Genomic DNA, 13,166 nt, shown 5'->3' with positions numbered 1-13,166 from the left:
CTGTCCAGCATGGAGGGAGAGTTTTGGAAATCTCTCAGAAAAAAAAAAACCTCCACAGTGAACCAGTAAAGGTTGAACTGAATGCTGGACTACCCAAGCTGTTTAAAGAAGGATTCCGTCTAAGATTCGAAGGGACTGAATTAAATTTTGTGGGTTTGCCTGGCCTTGTAATGTCTAGACTAGTGTTTCTCAACGTTGGGAACTTTTCAGATATGTGGCCTTCAACTCCCAGAATTCCCCAGCCAGCATGTTTTAAGATGGGCGGCCTTTAACTCCCAGAATTCCCCAGCCAGCATGTTTTAAAATGGGTGGCCTTCAACTCCCAGAATTCCCCAGCCAGCATGTTTTAAGATGGCCTTCAACGCCCAGAATTTTCCAGCCAGCATCTTTAAGGGGCATCTTAAAACCTGCTCATTTGGGGGATTCTGGGAGTTGAAGTCTTGAAGTGTCTTAAAGTGGTCCAGCTTGAGAAACGCTGCTCTAGACATACAAGGATATGGCTTCATTCTATTCCAGAATTGGGACTGAAGCCCTCTAGCTGGCCAGGAGTCAGGCCTAATGTGACACCACCACCCCGCCCCATCCCTGCACCAAGTCCTGGCCCGGGGTGGGGTGAGGGTGGGCAGAGACTTACCCAATCGATCCTTGTGGGCTGTTTGCCCGCACGCAGGTGACAATAATGCAATCTTTTTCGCGGCCTTGGAATCCGTCCACGGTGTCGATTTCCCCAACACTGAGGAGGGGAAAAAAAAAACAGGACAGGACAGGAAAGAAGATGAGTCAGGATGGTATTTTTAATCCACACCCCACCTTAAAAAAAACACCAAAAACCCAAACAGCCTTTTGGAAAACAAGGGTGCAGGAAAGATGAGTAATAATCTTAATTTAGGAGATTTTACAATTATATAGGATGGGAGAGAGAGAGATACAAGGAATCAGAGGGTCAACAGGTAGTCCTTGACTTACGATCATAACTGGGACCGGAATTTGTGGCGAAGCAAGAAGGTTGTTGTTCAGGCACCCGATTTTATGACCATTCTCTCTCTCTCTTTTTTAAACCAAAGTCATTAAGCGAACCACTGTACTTGTTAAATGGATCGTGCAATCATTAAGCAAATCTGGGTTGACTTTGCTGATCGGAAGCCGGCTGGGAAGGTCGCCGAAAGGGCATCACGTCTCACACACACAGAGGACACTGCAACCGTCATAAATGCGAACCAGTTCCCAAGCAAATTTTGATCCCGTGACCATGGGATGGCAACTGTCGTTAATCATGAAAATATGGCCCCTTTTTCCAGTGATGTTGTCACTCTAGACGGTCGCTAAATGGACTGCTGTAACTCGAGGCCTACCTGTACTCCATGCCGTGACAAAAAACCGCTCAGGGCATAGACGGTAATTAGACGGAGGGGATGGCGCGGTGGCCACCGTTCAAGCGTCCTTTCCTCACCTGTTTTCTCCGAATTCTTTATCCAGCTGTCTCTGTATCCTCTTTTTCTGCGCGTTGTAAGGGGTGATGATTCCAATTTGACGCGAGCCGATATCCTTCTTCTTCCCTTTAATGACCTTCATGAGTTCCGCCAACAGCGTCCCTTCTTGGGGGTTACAGTAGGAGCTGAACAAAGGGAAAGAGGCGAAAAGGAGATTTAGGGGGGAGAAGGAGAAAGAGAACGAGGGAGGGATAAATTAAAAGCTGTAAATCAGATCATGGGGAGATGCTGCATGGATGGTCGTTAAGCGTGAAAAACGGCCGTAAGTCACTTCTTTCAGTGCCGTTGTAACTTCGGATGGTTGCTAAACGAACTGTGGTAAGTCCAGGATGGCCTGGTATTCTAAATTTTATGTCGTATAGTATATATTTATTTGTTTTATTTATTTATTTTTCAAATTTTTATACCGCCCATCTCCGAAGACTCGGGGCGGTGTACAGCAAATAAAACCCAAATAATCAAAAATTTTAAAATACAATATTAGTTAAAAATCTAATTCAATGGCTGTATGTTAAAAGTATTAAGTAAAAAATTACGAAATAAATGAAAACCCCTTTAAAAACCCACTAAAAAACCCTCAATATTAAAATTAATCAATTAGGCCAGCTTCGCTTGATGAAAAAAAAAAAGGTTTTGAGCTCGCGCTTAAAGGTCCGAAGATCAGGGAGAAGTCATAGTCCCACAGGCAGCTCGTTCCACAGGGCCAGGGGCCCCACAGAGAACGCTCTTCCCCTGGGGGTCGCCAGCCGACATTGGTTGGCCGACGGCACCCTAAGGAGGCCCTCCCTGTGAGAGCACAATGGACGCACCGGACAATGGGAGGTAGCTGGTGGCAGTAGGCGGTCCCGTAAGTATCCCGGTCCCATGCCATGGAGCGCTTTAAAGGTGATGACCAACACCTTGAATCGCACCTGGAAGACCACCGGTAACCAGTGCAGCCTGCGCAGGAGAGGTGTTACATGGGAGCTACGAGGTGCTCCCTCAATCCCCCACGCGGCCGCATTCTGTACCAGTTGGAGCCTCCTGGTGCTCTTCAAGGGGAGCCCCATGTAGAGAGCACTGCAGTAATCCAGACGGGAAGTAACGAGGGCGTGAGTGACTGTGCATAACGAGTGCGTATGCCTTGTTTTATTTTATTACAATTTGCCAAAACAGAAACAAAAACTGGAATAATATAAGAATACGATGATGGTGAGGCTTCCCACAGGAAGGAACAAATCACAGAATGTCCCTTGTTAGGCAAAAGCAGCGGTTGAACAAATTGCACCCGATTTTTACGCCACGGTTGTTCAGCCAACCGCTGCCGTTGTTAAGGGAACCCTACAGTCACTGAGCAAAGCCAGCTCCTCCCATGGACTTCGCTTGGCAGAGTAATGACCGTCACGTCAACTGGGATTTTGCAACTGTCGTAAGTACATGCCAGTTGCCGAGAGTCCCGGTTTTGATCATATGATCCTGAGGATGCTATGATGGTTTAAGCGCGAGAAACGGTTGCAAGTCATCTTTTTCAGGGGCTGCTGCACGGCCGCTGAACAAATGGTTGTAAGTCAAGGACTACCTATGAACGAAAGCTTGTTGAAAGGGAAGTTTCCAAAGACGATATCGACCTATTTGAGCAGGGGGCTGGACTAGAAGACCTCCAAGGTCCCTTCCAGCTCTAGTCTATTCTAGTTTCTAGATGCTGTTTCCTTGCTGTTGTATCTGTGATTGTTAACTAGTTGTCGCAACTACTGAGAATCAAGACAAGCCACTTAATCAATACAGGCAAGGCAACTTACTCATTCTCTCGTTCTTCGTGGCTGTCTAAGACATCGAAAAGCAAGTAGGGTTGGAAAGGCCACGCCAACGAGAAGCGATCTTCTGCTATTTTCCTGTGGTGGGAGAATTGCCGTGGGATTAAAAAAAGATGCAAAGTAGAATTACGGAGTTTACACCAGGTCGTTTTTCAAAAACAGATGCTGAATCATGCAGGAACGGACCAATTTTTTTTTAGCTCATCACACACAACAAAGCTTGGAGAAAGTGTGTAGAAATGTTGCAGCGGTACGTTCCAAAGCAGGATTCGAAGCCCAGGAAGTGTTAAGAAGCAGCTTAGAACTGGTTCCGCTACTGTTTGACTGGGGAAAAACAGGGGAAGGAATGGAAAATACCATTCAGGCCTTTCAAAAATATATCAATTAATATAGTTCGGATCAAACTTGTGAAATCAAGTTTCCCAATCTGGCCTATCTCAAAAGGCTGATAATTTTCTCGTTGCAACTCAGGAAGAAAAAAAAAACCACTTTTTTTTTTTGCAAGATCGTCTCTCAATTATTATTTTTTTAAAAAAGGGGGAAAGTTAAAAAGACATCAGAAAAAAAAAAAACTGAATTGCTAGATGAAGGTTTATGACGGTGATGATTTTTACACACAAGAAAAGAAATAAAAATAAATAAGAGTAAAATAAAAACCAGGGTAAATGACCAAGACAGGATGACATAAGCCCTTTGCGACGTCACAAAAAGGAAGGCATCTTGGGGCTCTCCAAACACCCCTTTATAATAAAATAGGCAAAAATGGCATGGTTGAGGGGGGAGAGGAGGAGGAAGCAAAGATCTAGAATAAAAGGGATATCAGACCCATTTTTAAAACTCTTTTAAGGAAGAAAGCATCTCCTTCTACTTATGATGGTAATTTCGTTGCTTGTATCCTTACAATTTATACTGATATTGTTTCCTGATTGCTTATTTGTACCATTGAGTGTTGTATCATGAAGTGTTAAATTTGTACCCTATGACTATCGTTGAGTGTTGTAAGTGTTGTACCTTGATGAAGGTATCTTTTCTTTTATGTACACCGAGAGCGTATGCACCAAGACCAATTCCTTGTGTGTCCAATCATAGTTGGCCAATAACGAATTTATTCTATTCTATTCTATTCTATTCAACTCAACTCAACTCAACTCTATTCTAAACTACTCTATTCTACTCTACTCTACTCTACTCTACTCTACTCTACTCTACTCTATTCTATTCTATTCTATTCTATTCTATTCTATTCTAAGAATCTTAAAATTGCCTACCTGTCAGTGGTCAAGACCCCTTCGTAGATATATTTGGACGGAAAAAGGCAGATTTCTGGGTGCATCCGATACTGGACGGTGAGCTGAAGGACTGGACATTTCCCCGACATATTTCCTTGATCTTGTTCCTTGAGATGCTTGTAGAGACGGCCAATCATAGACTGTTCGAATCTGTAATCCTGAGCTTTCTAACAACACAGGAAGACAAGACGTTCAGAAGGGCTTCCCCCGGCTGAAAAATATATATATATATATTGTAGCCCTCAACTTACGACCACAATTGAGCCCAACGGTTGTTAAGTGAATTTTACCCCATTTTACCATCTTTCTGGCCAGAGCTGTTAAGAGAATCGCTGTACTTGTTGAGTTAGTATCACGGTCTTTAAATAGATCTGGCCTCCCTCCCCCTCTCTCACTAGTTGATTTGGGCTTGTCAGGTCACAAAAGGGGATCACGTAACGTCGGGATGCTGCCACCGTCATAAATATGAACCAGTTGCCAAGCAGCTGGCTCTTGATCTCATGACTGTGAAAAACGATCGCAAGTCAACTTTTTTTTTTCAGCGTCATCGTAACTTTGGATGGTCACTAAATGAGCCATTGTTAAGTCGAGGACTAGCTGCTGTGCTGCGGAATTCATCTCCAATATCTTTCATCGGCAATATTGGAAGGGCAGTTATATTGCACCCATTTTACAGATGGGGGGGGGGAATAGAGGCAAGCAACTCAATTGACGAGGGCCAGCAGAGAGCAGACATTCTTGATCTAAGAGAGTGTGTGTGTGTGTGTGTGTGTGTTTGTTTTCTGAGGTTTTCGCGGGTGTTTGTATGTAGGTCTTTGGTTATTCGGGTTTTCTCCCGCGTAAAATTGGAAGTGTCTTGGCTTCCAATTTTACGCGGGAGAAAACCCGTATAACCAAAGACCTACATATATATATATATATATATTGCTCCCAGAAGCACGAAGCTGAAGCCTGAAGATGACGAATGAGACTTCGTCGAAACGTCGCCAAGACACTTCCAATTTTACGTGAGAGAAAACCCGAATAACCAAAGACCTACATACAATCACCCGCGAAAACCTCAGAAAACATACATATATATATATATAAAATGTATTGGCTTTAAAAACAAACAAAAACAATGGACACTGCTCTGCGTCTCTGGTTTCTAACATGTACGTCAAGTTCACGTTACTAAGTCATATATTCCTCAGTCTATATACAAATTTACATGTCTCCTAATTCCTTATATATCAAGTATACACTATATTACTACGCCTACAGCTATATACATATTTAATGCCTATTATACACTCATAAGTACAATATACATTGACATGCACATTTCCAGACATTCATTATCCCTCCTTGATCTAAGTTTTTGTTCTCCTTTCCCTCCCCAAAAGAGAGGATTGGGTTCAGAACAGGCTTAATGAAGGGCACTAAATTCCAGATGCCACAGGTACAGTGGCTCAGAGACCGTGAGTAAGTTAAGCTTAATTTCTCCCACCTTAAAAACTTCCCCCTCCCCAAACGGCTGGTGTATTTTAGAAAGCTTTTTCCATTTGCTCTGCTACCAGGGGAATAAAAAAGCTCCTGTAATTGTCTCATTAGTCAAGTATCCCTGAATTCCAGACCGTGAATTCCCCTGCTGTGTTTAGCTGTATCGTTGATTTGATTAGAAAGGAGGCGGGGAAGCAGTCCGCCCTCGTGGCGGTAACGGTGGAGACGGTGACAAAGAACTAAGCAATTAATTTAATCCTGCAATTAACTTGAAGGCAGCCACAAAGGCGGTCTCTAGGCCGTTAGGAGCTGAAAATAATAATAATAATAATAATAATAATAATAATAATAATAATAATAATAATAATAATAATAATAATAATAATAATAATAATAATAATAGTAATAATAATAATAATAATAGTAATAATAATAATAATAATAATAATAATGCCGCCGCCTAAAAATCTAGGCAAGCACTTAAAAGCAATTGGCGCTGACAAGATCACCATTGGTCAGCTGCATAAGGCCACCTTATTGGGATCTGCTCGCATAATTCACCGATACATCACACAGTCCTAAACGCTTGGGAATTGTTCGACTAGTGATCTGTGAAACAAAATCCAGCATAGTTATCTCGTTTGCTGTGTATACTGTCATTTTGTGTAAATAAAATAATAATAATAATGACGATGATGATGATGATATTCCCACTAGTGTCATGAGGAGACAAAAAGCAGAGCTGGCCACTTTGGGGGAATAAGAACCCCGACACATCTGGGAGATGGGCTGGGCGGAGCAGCCTGCAAGGAAAACAGCTGTTGGCCAGGAAGAGAAGTCCGGCTTTCTTTTGCACATCTGGGGACATCTTAAAGGGCCAACCACGTACCAGGGACTTGATGGTGGGAGGCAGCTGTTTGGGGTCGCCGACCAAAACCAGTTTCTTACAGCCATGAATCAGAGGGATGAGTGTTTCGACTTCACACGCCTGTCCTGCCTTTTTAACGACAAAAAGAAAAAAGTAGGAGAAAAAAAAAAAGGACCAGGGTGGGAAAAATAGGTTAAAAGGAGGAGATGAGAAACAAGCACAAACATAAACACAAGCTAGTTTCTGAGTCAATCTCCGGTGATCTGAGGGACCGTTTCTTGCCGGTCGCATCTACCCGACCTATCAGAGTGGGGAGGCAAGGAGTGTTGTGGGTCCCATCCCCCAGGCAGATACACCTGGTGGGACCCAGAAGAAGGACCTTCTCTGTGGTGGCTCCCTCTCTCTGGAACATCATTCCCACCCCCCGAGATTAGAACGGCCCCCACTCCAATACTCTTCCGGAAGGCGCTGAAGACCTGGTTCTGCCAGTGGCCCTGGGGAACCTAGAATGGGATGGAGCCCATTCAATGGCTTGTGTGATCCGATGTCACCGGGGCAGGGGGTGGGAGGGGGCGATTTTGTTATATCGTACTAAATTAATTTATTTGACTCTTTTTGTTGGGTTTTTATTGTGGTTTTATATTCTGTAAGCCGCCTTGAGTCGCGCCACGGGCTAATAGGCGGCAATATAAATTCAATAGACGGACAAACAAAACAAAACAAATAAATAAAAGTTCTCGGTGTACGGCTGGCCATTTAGTGACTGTTCAAAAGTTACAATCAGGCTATAAAAGGTACAGGGACATCCTCAACTTACAACAGTTCGCTTGTTAGTGACCAAAGTGACAACGGCACTGAAAAACCTGACTCGGGACCATTTTTCACACTTATGACTGTTCACGGGGATTCCCCCCCCCCCAATGGTCATGTGGATTTATATTCAGACGCTTGGCAACTCACGTTTATGACGGTTCACGTGATCCCCTTTTGCAACCTTCCGATGAGCCACGTCAACGGGGAAGGCCGTTTCACTTAACGACCGGGTTACTAATGTAACACCCGCAGCGATTCGCTTAACCGACGTGGCAAGAGAGGTGGCGACATGAGGCAAAACTCTTTTTAACAACCGTCTTGCTCAGCAATGGAAAAGGGTTTGGTTGTAAGATGAGGACTGACTGTAGCCAGGAGGTAGCTAACTTTTTCACGGTGTAGCGGCCACGCCGCCGGGGTCTTACCTCGTCCACAATCACGCAGCTGACGGGGTCCCCGCCCAGCCTCCGGAAAGCCGATTTCAGCAGCATCCCTCCGCTCGTGCTCAGGGTGCAGCAAATGATATGGGATTCCAAAATGATGCTTGCTTTCAACTCCTGAGTTCGCCCGCGAGCCTAAAATGTGAGAGAATCTTTTTTTTTTTTTGGTGCTGGGGGTCGGTCCGGGATGAGATCCCATCCCATTGCAACGGCCATTTTTTATTTCACGGAAGGAACTTAAAACTCAAAACAGGTCTACTTTTTAATGTATTCCCCCCCCCCCAGAGGAACAACAGGTTCCAATGCTAAAAGTGCAAAATCTATAACAGCTTTCTCTCTTGGATTGTATTTACCGTATTTTTCAGAGTATAAGATGCACCTGTTTTTGAGGAGGAAAATGGGGGGGGGCATCTGCCTATCAAGTATTCATCTGGCTAGTCCTTAGCCTGGTTAGCTTCAGCACATAAGTTCACTCGCTGGTTTTTGCTGGTTGGGGCTAAAAAACAGCTGATCGTTGCAGGGAGCAGCAATTAGAAAAGCAGGCAAAGCATGGAAGATCGCTTCCCTCGTGTTGGGGCTAAAAAACAGCTTCTAGAGCACAGCTGATCGTCAGAGAGAGCAGCAATTAGAAAAGCAGGCAAAGCATGGAAGATCGCTTCCCTCATGTTGGGGCTGAAAAACAGCTTCTAAAGCACAGCTGATCGTCAGAGAGAGCAGCAATTAGGAAAGCAGGCAAAGCACGGAAGATCGCTTCCCTCATGTTGAGGCTGAAAAACAGCTTCAGAAGCACAGCTGATCGTCGGAGGGAGTTCCAGTGACTAAAGTAGGCAAAGCACGGAAGCGGTAAGAGAAGGCAGCAGCTGTTCCAGGTAGCCATTTTGGGCACCGCGTTCGGCGTTACATTCGGAGTATAAGATGCACCCAAAATTTCAGCCTCTTTTAGGACAGAAAAAGGTGTGTCTTATACTCCAAAAAATATGGTGCAGAACCTGATTCAATGATCATTTATTTCTATCCCCTTTATCATTTTTCAAATAACTCAAGGCATAACTCAACGCACATCCGACACAACTTCCTCCTCCTGTTTTCCTCACAATCACAATCCTGTGAGGTGGGCTGGGCTGAGAGAGAGCAACTGGCTCAAAGTCGCCCAGCTGGCTTTCATGCCTAAGGGGGAACTAGAACTCACCAACGCCAGTGACTCAGCTGGCTTTCACTGCTTAGGCAGGATTTGAACTCATGTTCTTCTGGTTTTTAGCCTGGTGCCTTAACCACTAGGCCAAACTGGCTTCAAGTCAACTCCATTTCCTGAGCTTACATTGTATGTTGAACCATAAAATCAGGTAAAAGGCTTAGTGTCGGGGTTCCAAGTAACACCCAGGCCTGAAGGCCCAATGCAAAAGATAGCTTCCAGGCCTGACACTTAGATTCACTTAATGTCCACGTTATTCACTTAACTACAGACTCCATTGGTTCAATCTGGATCAGGGATGGATCAGCAGCCTAGATTCCTCTCTATCCACCATTGCCAGAAAGACAGACCTGGTCCAGGGGCTGAGGCACAATCAAGACCCAAATCAGTAAAAAAAAATAAAAAATAAAAAAATCCAGCCCACTTCCTTATTTTCCCAAGGCAAAAAAAGAATCTGGATTTTTCTATTGGAATGACAAACCATTACGGATTCTACAGGAGTCATTTCTTACTTCTTTGAGTTGAGAAGCCAAGCGTTGCCTCTCCTTCGAGAGTTGGCAAATTTCGTCCTCCAGTTGTTGTTTCTGAAACCAAACAAAAATAATCCATTTTTTTCAAAATCGAGAGCAAGCCATGTTGATCAGTTCCCACTATCTTTCACACATCAGCCATTTCCCTTATGAGACATCAGCTTCCTCTAACCAACCCAAATCCTGCACAACTCAGTATTATGGAGATCAAACTAGTGTTTCATGACTCAGCTAGGTAACATCATCATCAGCTAGTATTGAAGAACATCTGCAAGAAAACCACCAAACTCAGAGAACCCTGAGGACCCCCACAATTCTCCTCCTCCCCCAGGGGTGGGATTCAGCCGGTTTGGACCGGTTCGGGCGAACCGGATGCTAATTTTACATCTAGTTCACCGAACCGGTAGTTTCAAGGACTTGCTGACCCTGCCCCACCCAACCCTCCCCTCCCCTCCCAGGAGTTTCCACACAGCCCATTTTGGATGCCAGGTAAGTGCAGGCCCCGCATGGAGGTGCAGGGGGAGCGAAAAATGGGCTTCCCGAAGGTCTGGAAACAGGCCCGTTTCTGGCGTCCGGAACCCAGGGGAGGCCGTTAAGCCCCCCGCCCCATGGTGCAGAAGGCCGAATAGGCCATGCCTACCCAGCAACCGGACAGAGAAGTGGTTGCCAAAATTTTTGAATCCCACCCGTCCGCCCCTGCTTCTTTTCCTCCTGCTCCTCTCCACAAACCCCATTCTCTTCTAGCATTGATGTTGTTACCTAGCTGGGTCATGAAATGTCTGAAAGAAAACCACCAAGCTCAGAGAGCACCAAGGAACCCACAGATTTTGGCTTTCTAGGGGGAAAAGATGAAGAAATGACGAGGTCTATCTGAAATTCCAGATAAGACTATTTTCACTCGCCTGGCAGAACCTGCCCAAAACTCTTCTCCCACTGAATTGTAATCACCAACTAACTCTGTTTCAGTGATTCAGTGGGTTGTTGTTTTTCTCCCAAGAGATTGTTGATGGAGTCAGAAGCCCCCACTCATCAACTGCTATAATGACCCCTGGTCATACATAATCTGGTGGTTACCTTTTCCCCCTTCTCGCTTCTGTCCATGGCCCGCAGACGAGAAAGCGCGTCCAACCGCCGATCTAAATCTTCCTTCTTCTTTTGGAGGTCTTGATCTTTACCAAGCATGGTCTTATCTAGAGAATCAAACGTGGAAGTTGGCCTTTGGACATCTGGCTTTCCAAACCAGATTGAAGATCTGGTTCACTCGCTCCAGAATCTGGTTCAAGCTCAGATCGTTTTGAAGTGAAGTTAGAATGTGTGTGTGGGTGTGTGTGGGTGGGTGTAGGTCTTTGGTTATTCGGGTTTTCTCCCGCGTAAAATTGGAAGTGTCTTGGCGACATTTCGACGAAATCCCATTCATCATATTCAGGCTGGGTGTTTACAGCTTCATGCTTCTAGAAGAAATTTCTCCTAGAGATTTAGGGCAAAGAGGAGGGCAAAAACGCAACATGCGGAGGCCAAAAACTATTTTTTTTTGTTTTCTTCCAGTAAATTTAGGCGGAAAATCTTTAGGTAGTCTGAAAAATACAGTACTTCTATTCTTCTTGTTCCCTCTGGAATATTCTGATTTAGATTTAAGGATCTAGCAAGCCCTACGTCCTTTTTCGGGATCTTTCTGTTGTGGTCTGCCAGCAGCCTGCGGAGCTGGCAGCGGAGTCGGACAGTAAGGAGGCTGGGGAGGACAATGGGCCAGTCCTGGAGTCAGGGGAAGGCCCAGACGAAGGCTCTGTGTAGGAGGCAGAGATGGGGCCAGGACCATCTGCGAGCGATGCACGGACTCCAGAGCAGAGAGGCAGAGGAACAGGAGGAACCTGTTCCTAGTGCACGCATGCAAAGAGCTGCCAGAAGGCAAGAGCAGCTGAAGCAAAAAGGACGACTCAGGAGTAAGGCCAGGAGATGATTGGCCCCTCCCATAAGGCTTAAAAGAGCAGCAACGGCTCTTGGGTTCTTTGTAGGAAAGCAACGTTGCTACAATTGTTTTTTGTCAGTGTCTCGTTTCTGAACTTTGTGGGGATTTGCCAAGAAAAGCCTTTGGAGGATGCCAAAGAAGACAAAGGTTTGTGATAAGGCCAAATGACTTTTTCTGAAGGACTTTGTTTTGGGCTTAATTTGGACTAAACTGAGAATGAAGTAATTCTCAGCTGTTCTAATAAAATATGTTTGTTTAGGACTGATTGTGTCTGGTAATAACTACTTGGACCTAGGTCACAACAATCTAATGGTTTGTGAGGGTATTTCTAAATATCAGATTCCATTTCATTGAGTATCTCTCTCTCTCTGTTTTTCCGATACTACGTTAAGAGCAAAGTGGCTCTCGCCTTTCTGTTATCCTTTTGTCCCTCAGCCGAGAGAGAAAAATAATAAAAAATAAACAAACAAACAGGGGTGCCAAAATAAGACACCTGGCACCATCCAATTCCTAACCCAAGAAAGGAGCTTGAGGGAAAAAAAGGCAACACAATTTCACACTCACTGATCTTGCGATCAATCTGATCATCCAAGCTGAATTTCCGGACTTCGCTGTTGATCGATTTCTGTTGTCCTAGACGGACCAGGTTGATGTCACCACAATTCCCTAGAGGCGAGGAGAAAGGCAGAGTTGTGTAATTTCTCAAGACAGAGTTAGCAGACACCAAATCCTATGTTGTTTGCCAAGATATCAAATTTTATAAATAATTAAGCAAATAGCAATAGCACTGTATTCTAACCATTGCAGAAGAAAGGAAGGAAGGACGGAAGGAAAGAAGAAAGAATTGGGAAGGAGGGAGGAAGGAGGAAGATAGAGGAAGGAAGAAATTAAGGAAGGAATTGAAGGAAGGAAAGAAGAAAGAAGTGGGAGGGAGGGCAGTAATAACAGCAATAGTACTTAGACTTATATACCACTTCACAGGGCTTTACAGCCCTCCCTAAGCAGTTTAGAGTCAGCATCTTGCCCCCAACCAGTCCTCATTTAGGAAAAAGGAAAGAAGAAGGAAGGAAGGAAAAAAGGAAGGAAGGAAGGAAGGAAGGAAGGAAGGAAGGAAGGAAGGAAGGAAGGAAGGAAGGAAGGAAGGATTGGGAGGGAGGGAGGAGAAAGGAAGTAAGTAAGTAGGAAGGAAGGAAGACGGAGGAAGGAAGGAATTAAGGAAGGAAGGAGAAAGGAAAGAAGGAAGGAAGGAAGAAGGAAGATGGAGGAAGGAAGGAATTAAGGAAGGAAGGAGAAAGGAAAGAAGTAA

General features: G+C 44.7%; 1 protein-coding gene across 1 annotated transcript in view; it reads right to left on the bottom strand.

Annotated features, from left to right (window-relative positions):
- The window catches only part of SETX (senataxin), a 46,833-nt gene that overhangs the window by 6,164 nt on the left and 27,503 nt on the right, over positions 1–13,166 (bottom strand). The window contains exons 15-23 of the mRNA XM_058159456.1: positions 12,425–12,526; positions 10,969–11,084; positions 9,877–9,948; positions 8,158–8,307; positions 6,944–7,051; positions 4,552–4,739; positions 3,269–3,361; positions 1,451–1,615; positions 635–733 (exon numbers count right to left, since the gene is read on the bottom strand). Coding sequence (XP_058015439.1) covers positions 635–733; positions 1,451–1,615; positions 3,269–3,361; positions 4,552–4,739; positions 6,944–7,051; positions 8,158–8,307; positions 9,877–9,948; positions 10,969–11,084; positions 12,425–12,526 — 1,093 coding nt within the window. The remainder of the gene's footprint in view (positions 1–634; positions 734–1,450; positions 1,616–3,268; positions 3,362–4,551; positions 4,740–6,943; positions 7,052–8,157; positions 8,308–9,876; positions 9,949–10,968; positions 11,085–12,424; positions 12,527–13,166) is intronic.

Source organism: Ahaetulla prasina, chromosome 16, assembly GCF_028640845.1.
Source record: "Ahaetulla prasina isolate Xishuangbanna chromosome 16, ASM2864084v1, whole genome shotgun sequence".
Lineage (NCBI taxonomy): Eukaryota > Metazoa > Chordata > Lepidosauria > Squamata > Colubridae > Ahaetulla > Ahaetulla prasina.
The sequence above is the reverse complement of the archived record's forward strand: the minus strand, read 5'-3'. Positions and strand labels throughout refer to the sequence as shown.